General features: G+C 34.6%; 1 protein-coding gene across 13 annotated transcripts in view; it reads right to left on the reverse strand.

Moving 5' to 3' along the window:
• Nucleotides 1-13,461, reverse strand: part of LOC123312038 (antichymotrypsin-2-like) — a 32,453-nt gene that overhangs the window by 4,461 nt on the left and 14,531 nt on the right. For 3 of the 13 annotated variants that reach the window (XM_044896218.1, XM_044896214.1, XM_044896228.1), the window contains exon 4: nucleotides 6,558-6,890. The exons of 4 other annotated variants lie outside the window; for them this stretch is intronic. In XM_044896218.1, coding sequence (XP_044752153.1) covers nucleotides 6,688-6,890 — 203 coding nt within the window. In that variant the 3' untranslated portion in view covers nucleotides 6,558-6,687. Of the gene's footprint in view, nucleotides 1-231; nucleotides 375-4,355; nucleotides 4,577-6,557; nucleotides 6,891-9,526; nucleotides 9,707-10,080; nucleotides 10,264-12,474; nucleotides 12,807-13,461 lie in introns of those variants that run through there. 6 more of the 13 variants (XM_044896223.1, XM_044896227.1, XM_044896220.1 and 3 more) reach the window with 6 other exon arrangements.

The following is a 13,461-nucleotide window of genomic DNA, read 5'->3' on the forward strand; positions in this document are numbered from 1 at the left end:
TCTATGCGCTCCTTGTGCAGTGGACATCGAACTGTAAGGGGGTTTTACAAAACGGTAACATTGAGGATCAGAAGATTACAATGCAAGAAGTTTCTTGAACATGGCGGTATCCTCTCTAAACCATTCATCTGTATAACCATTTTATTCGGCAACATCATCTTCATGTCTGATATCGAGCGTTACTTTTAGTCCACAATTTTAAATTCAGCATACCACAAACTAATATCATACCTTATTTTCACAGCTGAGTTATGGCTTAGACAGTTTACCATAAAATAAAATTTCGTCTCTAAATTTCAGGATTAAATTGAAAGGATGATCCGCGTGGAATGATTCAGGTATGTGGGCAGCTAACGGTCTGAAAATAACACTTCCTGAAAAAAAATTGATGATATTGAGGAACACCTTGCAACGATACCTAATATTATTGTGAAATCCCAATTCTTCAACACGAAGATTTGGACGTATCCAATTGAGATATAAAAAACAATCATAGCATACTTATAACTATTTCGGAAAAAATTATGATGATGATATGATTGAGGAAGAAATCTTCAGAGAAGATTTCTGTCAGGTTCAGGTTAGCGAAAGCGTGATTTCATAACTCATCCAACGCTATATCGAGAAACGAGAAAGAAACAGAAAGGCCAACGCCAGGTGGACGTCCAAGATATGCGACAATGTCTACCATCATCAGGTAGGCGCTAGACCCATGATAGAGTACCTATTGCTGTCGGTTCATATAACAGCTATTTCTGCATGCTTCTGAAGTTTCAACAGAAAAAAAAAGTGCTTCAAAGACTTCATGATTATAAATAAAAAACGATGATAATGAAAACAAGGTAAAAAGGTACTATACAGTCCCTGGCCATATTATTAGACGCATTGATTCGATGCAAAATCTCAATATTGAATTATTAAATTGAATGTATATGTTACATATACTTCATCTGTAAATGGTTTTCACATATAATATATCATATTGGATAAAAAATATTGATTTATTGATGATTAAACATGAAATTCTAATATTTTGCTGAGCCACCCTGTGTAGCTATGAGAGCTTCATACTATCAAAGCAGAATTGTTCGGTTTGCTGCATTCGAAGATAATGATTTCATATGTGGATTATCGAAATAACGTCCGAACCTGCAGAATGCAAGACGTCCACTGGAAGACATAGTACTGATTCATACTTAAGTATTAATACTACAACATCAAAAATAAATGCCAAATAGAACAATTTAATGAGAGTCGTAAATAAAACTGACATTCTGTGGAAATGAAATTCAAATATTCTGCTTTTTCCTCGGGCAATACCAGTAAATATAAAAAAAATCTCAGTGCGTCTAATAAACTGGCCAGGGACTGTATATATACATATATAATGAATACTTGGAAAACAGGGGTTGCACAGCTCATTATGTAAACAATATCTTTTTATCCAGGCCAAGTTGGAAAAAATGGTAGAGATAAAAATAAGTGTTGCTTTCGACCTCGGAAATCTACTGTTAAAGTATATGTGCAAGTCGAAGATTCATCCTGTACATTCATCTTTTTTGAAGCTTTCAATCCAATTACATACCGTAGATTCGGGTGACTGTTGAATTCAAGTTGTCATATTTTCAAAACGGTGACCTATTTTTATCTGAAAAAGAGGTTCGAATATCTTAATGACTCAGACTATTGATTAGGATATATACCATGCTTCAGAATTCGGATATAAATTTCGAAAAAAATAAAATATACTTGTCCCAAGTACCCACCGATTTCGGATACTTGGGACACAAGTTAAAATCTATATTGATTTCTCAACTCTTAAATGAAATGGGTGACTTGGGACGGTGTATAGTTTTAAAAAATTAGAATTTGTGATTATAAACTTCAAATTCGGTAAGGAAATTAAATGATAAACTCCTATTACAGCGAAAGTAAATATATATATATATATTGCAACTCAAATGTAAAAAAACTAAACAAAGCAAGGGAACTTCGATTTCTTTCATTCTTTGGTGATTTCTTTGTGGAAAAAACGTGAATAATAATATCCTGCGAAAAATCGGCATATTTCCTGCTGTCAATGCGCCGCTTGTATCTATTCTGCTTTGTCCCAAGTCACCCTATGAAACAACAAAATAAATGAATGAGATCCGTGTTACCGTTTGATTTGCAAACAAATCTTGTTTCATGGCATATTTAATATCCCAATAAAACCAACGTATCCAGAAAAAAAATTACACATGCACAAAGTGAAACACATGTACAGGACACTAGAAAGTATAAGGGCCATAAAAAAACGCGCTTTTACTCTCCTGAATTCGTTAATTTTTCCTGCCAATTCAAACGCTCTGGTCACGATAAACTCAACAGGAATTAATTGTTGAACTAATCGAAAAGACGCTACACAATCTTTCAAGTTTGTCCCTTCACTCATAAATGGTAAGAATCAAAGAAATCTGCAAGGGGTGTCCCAAGTTACAGGACTGTCCAAGTCACCCGAATCTACCGGTATTCACCTTCGCATACGAAATACACAAATTGTCAAAGGTATTAACCATACTTTCATCAATTTTTTTATCTTTCAACCTCTTCAGATACTTGATGACGGCTCGATACTTAAATATTTCAATTTTCACTGTTTCGGTCGACATTCTTTTTATCAAATTTTATTGACAATCACTGGTTTAACTTTTCGTCCAGAAAACTTCCCTTTGTTCGTTGATATTTATTCAGCTCTGTTTCGTTCACGTCAGGCCCGGATCTACGATTTTTTCTGACCGGGGCAAAAATTCATGATGGCGCCCCCCCCCCCTCCAAGGTTCGTAGGAAAAATCTAATTGCACATTCGTCATCGCTTTCAACCCGAGTTATTTTTTTCCCTAGTTCGAGGTCGTATAGATTACGAATATGTAATGAGTTTTTCCTAAGATGAGTACTTTGGAAAAAAAATCACTCTTATTTTTTTCCCATTGTTCCATCAAAAGATATTTCTTCTCATTGTTACTTTAAAAGTTATTCTTTTCCCAAAATACTCCCAAAAATTGCATATTCGTAATCAACGACCTCGTATTAGTAGAAAAAATGACTCGGGTTGCAATCGTTCGAAAAATAAAAAAGTTTGTATTCACAAGAATGTCGTTTGCAACCCGCCCTCGTCTATCGTTTTTACCCGCGCTTCATGAAGGGAATTATTCCGAACAAAAATTTATTTTTTCAGCTACATATATCGACCCGGATCATTTTACATATTATTTCAAGGTCGTAGATCACGAATATGCAATTAGATTTTTGGAGGATCAGTATTTTGAGGAATGAATCACTTTTAGTGCAAAATTTCGGAAATATTGGTCAACTTTGAGGAGCTGTAGCAGGCGTAGCAGCTAGAAAAAAGGCACTAGTCATATGCTGTTTTTTTGGTGATGAATTGGTTCTTTGCAAATATAAAAAACCACACTTCATTCATCTATCACGAACAGTTCAGATTTTATGAATTTTTCCGCGAAGGTCCAAAATTTCCGATTTTCCATCGACCATAACTTGAAAAATGATTTTTTTTAAATATCTGTTTGCATATTCGTGTTCTACGAGCTCGAATTAGTGTACAGAATGAATTCGGTTTTGATCGGAGACCAAAAATATTTTTCAAAAAATCGCCAACTCTGTATATATTTCATTTTGTGAAAACATTTTAAAAAACTCAATTTCGTGAAACTTTTGTATAAAACATTTTTTGTACCTCTCTTAGTAACAAAGTTAAAGGGGGGCTCAAATTATGGTGAAAAACTCGGTACATCTATGGAAAATTTGAAAAAATTTCAATCTTACCGATTTCCACTAAAATTGGTGTTTTTACTAGGGCATAGATTACGAATATGCAAACAGAATTATGCTGAAAGGATTAGTTTTTAAGTTATGGTCTATAGAAAATCGGAAATTTTGACCCTTAGTTCCAGATGAGAAGGCGATGAGTCGGCAGGCAAAGAAATTACTGCTTGCGATGCAGTGTGAACATATCAGATCTTTCAACCTATTTCACCCAAGTGTGGCGGTCATTCGTAGATGACTGAATAATATGCAGTTAATTGATCCCTCATTGATTTTAAAGATTTTAGGCATAGTGATGGTTCATCATGTTTCCATTCTACATTTTCCATTTTAGCACTAGGAAATTAATTTTTTCCGAGAAAATCAAAATGGAAAAACTTTAACCTCTGGTTGATTTTGGCGCCCCCTTGAGCTGGCGCCCGGGGCAAGCGCCCCGCTTGCCCCCCCCTAGATCCGGGCCTGGTTCACGTCCAGCTAACCTTTGTATGTTTGACGAACAATACTATAAAATAGATGACATGCATGTAATATATAAAAAAGCCCTTCCACTTTATTCCACGAATCCTACAGAAAAAAATTATTTGTTCACAATTTTCTATCTAGTCCGATTTTGGTGGTTCATGTAAAGTGCCACAGAATAAGATACCGTCTTTAAATTTGAGAAGGAAGATGTACGGATGGTCTGCAATAAAGCTCTCTACACGACGAATGATGGGAAATACCACTGATGTAGCAACTGCAAAATTAAGAGCTGAAACAAAAATTCAATAATAGTCTTAATCTTTCATGGAAGAGAATTATATTATGGTGATTCGATTTTGCTACTAGGTTAGAATTTTGAAAAAATTGCCGCTACCACGAAGATTATTTTAGAGATGAAAAAAGTTGTTAATGAATGACATTATTCAGGACCCCCAGCCTCTCATGTTACTGATTTGAAATATTACCCTGAAGCATACGATAGGTTATTTAATTTTTGTTTCAACTTTCTTTCCTACGCTCCCTAAAGGGAGTCGGAATTTCTGAAGAACGTAGGTACAAATCCAAAAGTGATGTGCTATTTCGGGAAGCTTTATATCAGCTGTCCCAGGCTGCTTTAAAAGGAATAACTCCTGAAATACCCCAGACTTATGCAGCTTGGAATGCTGCTCTGATGGCAGAGAAGAATTTTATTGTCAATACACTTTGGAAATTACATGAAGCCCAAAAAGATAAAAACATAACAAGCTTCAATGAAAAAAGGTGTTCAGACCAAGAAAAAATCTTCAGGAGGTGATCAACTCAATGAACTCTGAATGGGACAAACACTCAACTGATGGAAACTCGGATCCCGAAAGAAGCAGCTTGTTCGGAAGTCTGGGAAGTGAATATCTTCAGCATTCATTTTGGATATACAATAAACTTAATTCGAATGGGCTATCTGGCGATCCGAGACTCAATATAGCCTAAGAAATGTCAGCCACAAACTCATATTTTATCGGAGCTAGCTCCTTAAATAAATAAGAGAATAGAATCGGCAGTGACGAGAGATCTGACTCTCTTGCCTGCTAAGTTTTCGCTGTTTCAGACTTCCTAAGACACATAAGGGTGATGCAGAGGAACAACAAAGTCTAACCAAACAGATTTACTCAAACCTATTGCAGAATGGATCCTAAACTGGTAAATGTAATCTGAGAAAACTTATGTATATACATCGTCATTGATTTTCCATTCACGTTTTTTAATGATCTTTTTTCCCTATTCTATTTTCGGGGGTTGAAGCGCCCCTTCTTGGGGAGTTGCTCGTTCAAGCCTCAAATATACGTCAAAAGAAGTCCCCCAAACAAAATCATTCGAAGTGTTTCGGGAATTTACTCTAATCACTATGGGATAAGAAATATACGAGGTGGCTCATTTGAGCTAAAAAAAATTATTCTTGGCGAAAACGGTTCATCAAAATTACGTTTTCCATACACCGTTGTAAAGAGGCTTTCAAGACCTTTCAAAAGAAGTATCACTCAACCCCTTGTCCTTATTCAATTTTGAGGGGTTGAAGCGCCCCTTTTTAGGGGGTTGCTCATTCAAGCCTCAAATATACGTCAAAAGATGTCCCCAAACAAAATCATTCGACGTGTTTCGGGAAATTTTTCCAATCACCATTGGATAAGAAATATACGAGGTGGCTCATTTGAGCTAAAAAAATTGGTTCTTGGCGAAAACGGTTCATCAAAATTACGTTTTTCATACACCGTTGTAAAGAGGCTTTCATGACCTTTCAAAAGAAGTATCACTCAACCCCTTTTCCCTATTCAATTTTGAGGGGTTGAAGCGCCCCTTCTCAGGGGGTTGCTCATTCAAGCCTCAAATATACGTCAAAAGATGTCTCCAAAACAAAATAATTCGACGTGTTTCGGGAAATGTGTATAAGTGTTTTGTGGGTTCAACCGTCTTGGATTCTGCTGGGCTGTCCTTAATATGTGAATGTGATCCCGCATTATGTCCTATATTGACATTGACCTATATTGTTAAGATGCGTTTATCATCAAATCCCCAGCGTTATAAAATATAATCAATTTCGTATTATCGTGTAGGTCGAAAAATAACTATTCGATCAACCATGCAGTTGAAAAAGCCTTGAAAATGCCAGCTGGTTTCTGAGACGACCCTAATTTCACTCTAGATTATAAATATATTCGATAGTCAAAGGCTTCACTCAAAGAAAACTATGGAGAGGAAAATGAAAAGAAACATAATTTGAAAAAAAGAGTCATTTCATATTAGATGAAGTTTTCCATTACAAGGATAAATTACGTCTTAGAATTTGTTTGACTTGATTAAACATTAGAGAAAACGTACATTGGCACGAACTATAAAGTACACGTTTCACTCAAGTCTGACATATATGTTTTGGGCAAGAGGATCTTTCACGGGAACACCTCTTGGAGCAATATGACTATCTCCAGATTCTGGCTTGGTGCACTTTCCAGTGAATAAGACAGTGGCAGACTTCTTCAGCATAAATATGAAAGGATGATCGGCCAAGAAATATCTTCTTCTAGGGGCAGATAGATAGTTCACAAGGAAACCTAGAACGAGGCAATTATAACCTAACCTGGAAAAACCATTCCCCCAAAATCCAGTTAGTAAAAGCATACATCCATACTCTTGATTATGGATGTACGACACGCTTGGAGCAGACGGAAATGAAACTTAATGCAGTAGATGGTAGGCTGATGAGGGTGAAGGGTTTGGTAACAAAAATACAAAAAAGGAGATCATGCTGCCAGTTTCAACTTAAATTGTGCATACCTGCCACGAAATAACATAAAAACATAAGAATAAAAAAAATGCCCTGAACTTGAAGTCATCTAGACAGTGGACATGCAAGACAGTAACACATTTTTGATTAGATTGGTTATAAGAATTATCCGGTACGGTTTTTCCCCTATTTTATATAATAGAATATCCGGTAGATATTGAGCAGTTTGAGCACCCCATAAGTTCTCTCTTGCTTTATATGGTGTCGTCAATATTTAGATAGATATCTATACAGTGTAAAGTTATAAAGGGTTTGGCGTAGGTCTGGAATGAAATTAATATTTGTTCAACCAATAACTCAAAATAAAAACGCTGAAACCCGTGAAAGAGGAAATAGTGGGGAGTTAGGGAAGGCCGTACCCGCCCCCAGAATAAAAGAGAAAGAGGAAGAAAAAAGCCAAAAGAGAAAAAACAGAGGTAAAAACAGTTATTCTGGAGCTTTTTCGTTGTTTTTAGAATCTACACCCAACATTTTTAACCTCCCTTATGGGAGAAAATGTTTACTTCCGCCTATATGCTTTTCGATCTTCATTTCTGCTGTTATAAACACCAATAACAAAGGTCAAGTCAGAATTTCCTTTTTATAAATGTAGCACTATACTGTATACCACTGGAAAAAGCTAAAGGTACAAAGAAATCATCTTCACTAAGATAACGTTCAAGGTCCTTCCGATTCTCTGGTACTGAAAATATTCACGATTATGCCCTTTCGCAGTTTCACCTTCTCGAAGGGGATATTACCCCTATATTCCACTCAGAATTTTTCGAACGAAACGAAAAGCAATACGGTCCTGTATGGATGGGAGCTCTCTGGCGCCCACGTTAATAGTTTTTTTCCAATTTCGAGTTCGAAAAAGAGAAAACATCACGTGAGAAATGGTCAAGTGTCGAAAGTATACGCCGCTCTGTCATCGGTTCCAAGTTTCTCTTATCATCGATCCTCACATAGGTGACACTTGCGCTGCGTCACACAGTTGGCACTTGTGCATGTGCTTCTTCCCACAGGGTGACCGGTGACGTAAGGGACAACGGCTAAGTGGAGATAGATGACCTCAAACTGAATGGGAATTTGGAGTTCAAACATTGAACTCTAAAAGTTCTTTTAGAGTTCAATGGGTTCAAATGTTCCATAAGGGTATTCGTTTCGGAGATATATAGGGTGATTTATGAAAAAATTCTAAATCTATAAACTCCCACGGTTATATGGTAAATTTTTCGCTGATATTTCACGAACTTGTTTATACGGGCATTCATCGTCAGCACAAGAAAAAAAAATTGTAATGGTATATGAGATAAAATAAATTCAAATAGAAATTTAAGAAGAGCGAAAAAAACTGATGAAAGATCTGTTTTTTGCTTGAATGGCACAAAATTTTCTATTTTTTTTATGATATATTGAAATCAGAATATCACAATATCTTATATTCCCATCATGAAAAATAATATTCCTGATAAAACAAAAACACTAAATTTGAGTCGAAGATAGTTGATAATTGATAGTTAGGAAGGGGTTACATCTCACGACGCCCTCAATGTCTATTGTGTCCCCTAACAGAGCTGTTCTCACCATGCCATGCACATCCCGACTAAGATAAGTTTGACTTACTTTAATTACTCCCAGAACTCCTGTTCATTCTACTAAACTGAAAAATGTGGAACAATAATCCACCTGGTATGTTTCCAACAAAATTTACTCTTCATCGAAATAATGTAAACTTTATAAGAACAAATTTGTGCCTTTTTCTATTTTTGTGTTTGAGTATCCAACTGAAATACACTTTACATACAACAAATTGTATTTAGAAATTTTTTATGATATTAAACGATTATTAATTGATAAAAATAGATTTCAAGATTTGAAGGAATATTTGATGCTAGGCTCATTCTAGCGCCTCGAATTCAGTTTTTTTGTTTCGTCAGGAATATTATTTTTTATGATGGGAATATAAAATATTGTAATATTTAATATTCTGATTTCAACATATCATAAAAACAATAGAAAATTTGTGCCATTCAAACAAAAAACAGATCTTTCATCAGTTTTTTCGCACTTCTCAAATTTCTATTTGAATTTATTTTATCTCATATACCGTGTGATATTTCTCATCTGACAAGTAAATTGAAATTTTTAATACGGGCCTGACATATTTTCAATTTTTTTTCTTGTGCTACAACCTAACAAAGTTTTTTTTTTCAATTAACGATAATCGAAGCATCTTTTATGATTATCTTGAAGCGAATCGTGACATCAAACTTGAAACTTGGCTTCTTGTGGCATAATTAAAACTTTGTTTTTAGAAACGAACGAATTCATTGGATGAACGCTTTATCGAATGACTCTAATCCAAAGAGGCAGTTTCATATTAAATGCATTATATGAATAAGAACTTTAAAAAGACGAACAGCTGGAGAACTGATTTATTTTACCAATTCATTCATTTTTTATATGTTGGTAGGGTTACTTTTCCTTCGAAAATTATGTTTGCTCTCGGGCCATTCCTATAAAGCATGGCAAACATGAAAGGGTGATCAGCTCTGAAATGGAGATTGGTTATTACTGCTGACAAAAGCTTCATGGTCACTCCTGAAAAAAATTTAATCTTTATAATGGCGCAGGCATTTGACGTTTCAATACTGTTTTCAAAGCGATCTTTGAATATATAATATCTAGTGATTAATACATCTACAACCTTGTGCATGGAACAATTCAATTCCGGGTTATACTTCGATTCTGATTAGGCAAATGTTTTATTTATTATAATGAATAAGACATTAAGGTGCTGAAAAACGAAAAATCGTTTTTGCGGACATTTTCCATAAGAAGGACTTATGGAAAGGATATACGAGCAAAATCACTAAAAGATTCATGGAAGAATCTCCAGAGGAAAACGAGCTTTCAAAAGAATTACGAAATAAAGAATGAAAACATACTTCACCCAGAATTATCACTCAAGTTAATATATTTATATGCCATTTATTCTTGGATTGTGATTGAAGTGAAAAACTACATTTTATTCCTTTTTCCCTTGAAAGCTCCATGGAATAAAATAGCCTCACGACGGTGCATAATCGTGAAAACGAAAGGATGATCCATTTTCATTACATGACCTCTCCTGGCCATCCGAGTGCAAAATTTAGAGCCTGAGTAAAAAAATCTCTTTGAAATATAAACCGGGCAAAGAATAGTTGTGCAAATATGTATACAGGGTGTAATGTTAAGACATAAATGCTCGGATGACGTTAATAACTTGAGTTGCGAGATTTGTACAGGTGTGAGAAAGGTATTAGAACAAATAATCGACGGAACATTGAATTATCAATGGTAAAGAAAAAATGAGGAGCCTCCAATAATCAAAACAGGGAGAGATCTACTCTACCGCCTGATTGGATCAGGAGAGCAACACATGAAGCTTTTTTGAGACACGTGATCAAACCACTTGAAATAAACGATCAAAAGTTTGAGCATCTCCTTCAGATCACCTTTGTGTTTCACACAACAAATGCGCATTATTTTTGTTTTCAGAAATAGAATCATGAGTCGATGAAAAAATAAAGGTTGCGATTATTAATGAGTTCTTGATGAAAACTCGAATCTAGCTACTTCCATTGAAACCGGAAGAGCTAGAAATATGAAAATATTTTAGATTTTATCGGCATGCTTGAAAAAACTCTGAAAACGAATTCAATGAAAATATCTTGAACGATTTTCCGTATAATATCGATGTGGTCAAGTAAGAATGACCCGGTATAAGTACAGGTTGATTCAGTTTTTACTTTATTACTGGATTCCTTGTCCAAGAAAAAGTTTGTCATATAAATTTTTCTCGAAATCTCATCCCCTTTTAAGACCACTCCATACGACAGAACAAAAACTCGACAATTGATATTTTTCTCGTGTCCATAGAGATGAAAATTGGCAGAAACGATTTTTTGTTGAGAAACTCATAACCGAATTTTTCCCAACACCCCTTGAAGTCAAGAGAAGAAAAACATGGCCGAAGTTGACTGATAATTTGTGCAACTCTTGAATTGGAGTTAGTTATTTCTTGTTCAGCTTTGGTTTACTCGGAACCATATATAGTTTTTGGGACAAAAATGAAATTCTAGTGAAAAAATTTATAATAAAATTAGCTGGGCAAAATTGTCGAATTGTTCCATTCTTTAAAGGGTTCTATCGTAACAAGGATAGAGAATACGAGGAAGATTTATACAGGGTTAGAACTATTTATTAGAGGGGGACTACAGGGATATCGAAAACCGTAAGAAATACAGGGTAGCTTAAATTGCCAAAAAGTTGCGTTATTCAAGGATGGGTAGGTGGGTGTAAACAGTTCCCAAATATCTCTAATGGTTCCTGAAATATCTCTAAAAAACTGAAAATCATGATTATCATTTTTTCTTCATAACTCGTTTGTTTTTGGAGATAACTACACGAAATTCGGTGTGTAGTCATAATCCTATATAGCGATTATAAAGGTGTACTACTTTTTTTGTAATTTAAGCCACCCTTTATTTTTAACGGTTTTCGATATTCCTATAGTCAGCCTCTAAATATAGTTCTAACCCTGTATAATAAAATATCCTTATTTTGCCTAATGGTCCGCTCACTGAGTAAACACATCAATTTATGGATCATCCTGTATATTGAGTTACATTATTAGGGCGAGTTTCCTAAAATACTGCGGTCACAGTGATGTAACTTCAGTACCTGAGCTATCGAAGAGAAGATTTTCAAAATCTGAAAATGTACTATAATATTTTCCAGCAAGTGAATATATTCTGTAAAAGTGGAAAAGGAATACGAGCGCATTTGGCGGATGGATTTATCGTTATAGCATTGTTCAAATTGTCTTTGTATAATGATTTCAGGATTGCACTCCATTTTGAACCAAAATTCCATTGAATTATTTCAAGTAGTTTCAGAGAAAAAGCATAAGCGTTGGAAGGTTGCTTTCATTTCTCGAAAGATCGCTACCTGGTGATAATCCATAAATATCTAATTGGATGTATGCTATCCGCACGCTATTTCATGTATCATGTGTTGCCTGAACTGGAAAATACCAACTGTAGCCCTGCTTCGTAATCGCCTATTCAATATTCTTCTTCGTCTGAAGAAATTTAGAGACCTATTTTTTTCCAATATACATTTAATTTTGTCTTCAACGAAATTTTAGAATGGAAATATGAATTTTCAATTAACGAACGAATTCAAAGAACATCATATTTTGAAATGAAACCAGTAAAATTAAGATGCGAGTTTCGAAGATTTTTTGCTTTATGTGCATCAGTTTCCAATAAGGATATTAAACTTTAAAAATTGAATTCCTAAATTTATAGCTCGGACACATTAAATTATTTTATTACAACAACGGATTTATTTGTTCAATTACAAATAACTATATGGATATAAATTGAAATTACAGAATATAAAAGCATCATGTAACAACTGACAATAAACGTATAAGAACAAGTAAGGCTGAATTAAAACAGGGACTAGTGCAGTAATAAAGAGCGCAATAACGCATATATTGCTTTTTAAATTCTCGATATTTCACCCATGAACAAGATATTTTTGTGGATATCGTTCTTGCCACTTTTTGCGATAAGTATAATGAAGGGATGATCGACAATGAAATCTTCTGGCTCCCTCGGTAAAATTAGACATCTAGCCATAAGCATCATACCTGACAAATGTTGAGTATTAATTTTTTTTCAGCGACGTTTTCTTTAGATCGATCTGTATTTATTGAAAAAAGCCGAACAAAAAACTTTATGTAGTGCAGCAAAGTATAGGTGCATATTTTAGGACCATATTCTTTCTATCTGAAGACAGTGAACGAGTTATGGTAGGATGATGATGACAATTTAAATATAAATGATTTTTCCTCAAGAGCATTGAACCTATCTTTGCTTTCAGCATTTCTCGATAGATACACTTCGACCTTTTCGGTTAGCGATTCCTATAAATAATCATTCTAGATTAAAAAATAATAAACGAGACAATTTTTTGCATGCTGTTTCAACAAAAAATGATTGAAATGATTTTACACTTCATTTCACCATGGAGTATTAACCCCCTTGGGCCCCTTGAATACACTCAAAAATTCTGCATATAACGAGACTTATTCCCAGAATTGTATTTTACATTTTTCCTTATAGATGGTAAGAATAAAATTGAAACAGCATTATTATTTCTTGTATTTCCTATGAAAAATTACATTTAATATTTCTTTAGTGGTGATTTTGCTCTTTCGTCATTACTTTAAGCAAAGAGCAATAACAATAATTATCGGTACTATTCGCCATATATATTTATATATATATTCGCATTTGCGAATG

The sequence above is a fragment of the Coccinella septempunctata genome, chromosome 4 (assembly GCF_907165205.1).
Source record: "Coccinella septempunctata chromosome 4, icCocSept1.1, whole genome shotgun sequence".
NCBI classification, from domain to species: domain Eukaryota; kingdom Metazoa; phylum Arthropoda; class Insecta; order Coleoptera; family Coccinellidae; genus Coccinella; species Coccinella septempunctata.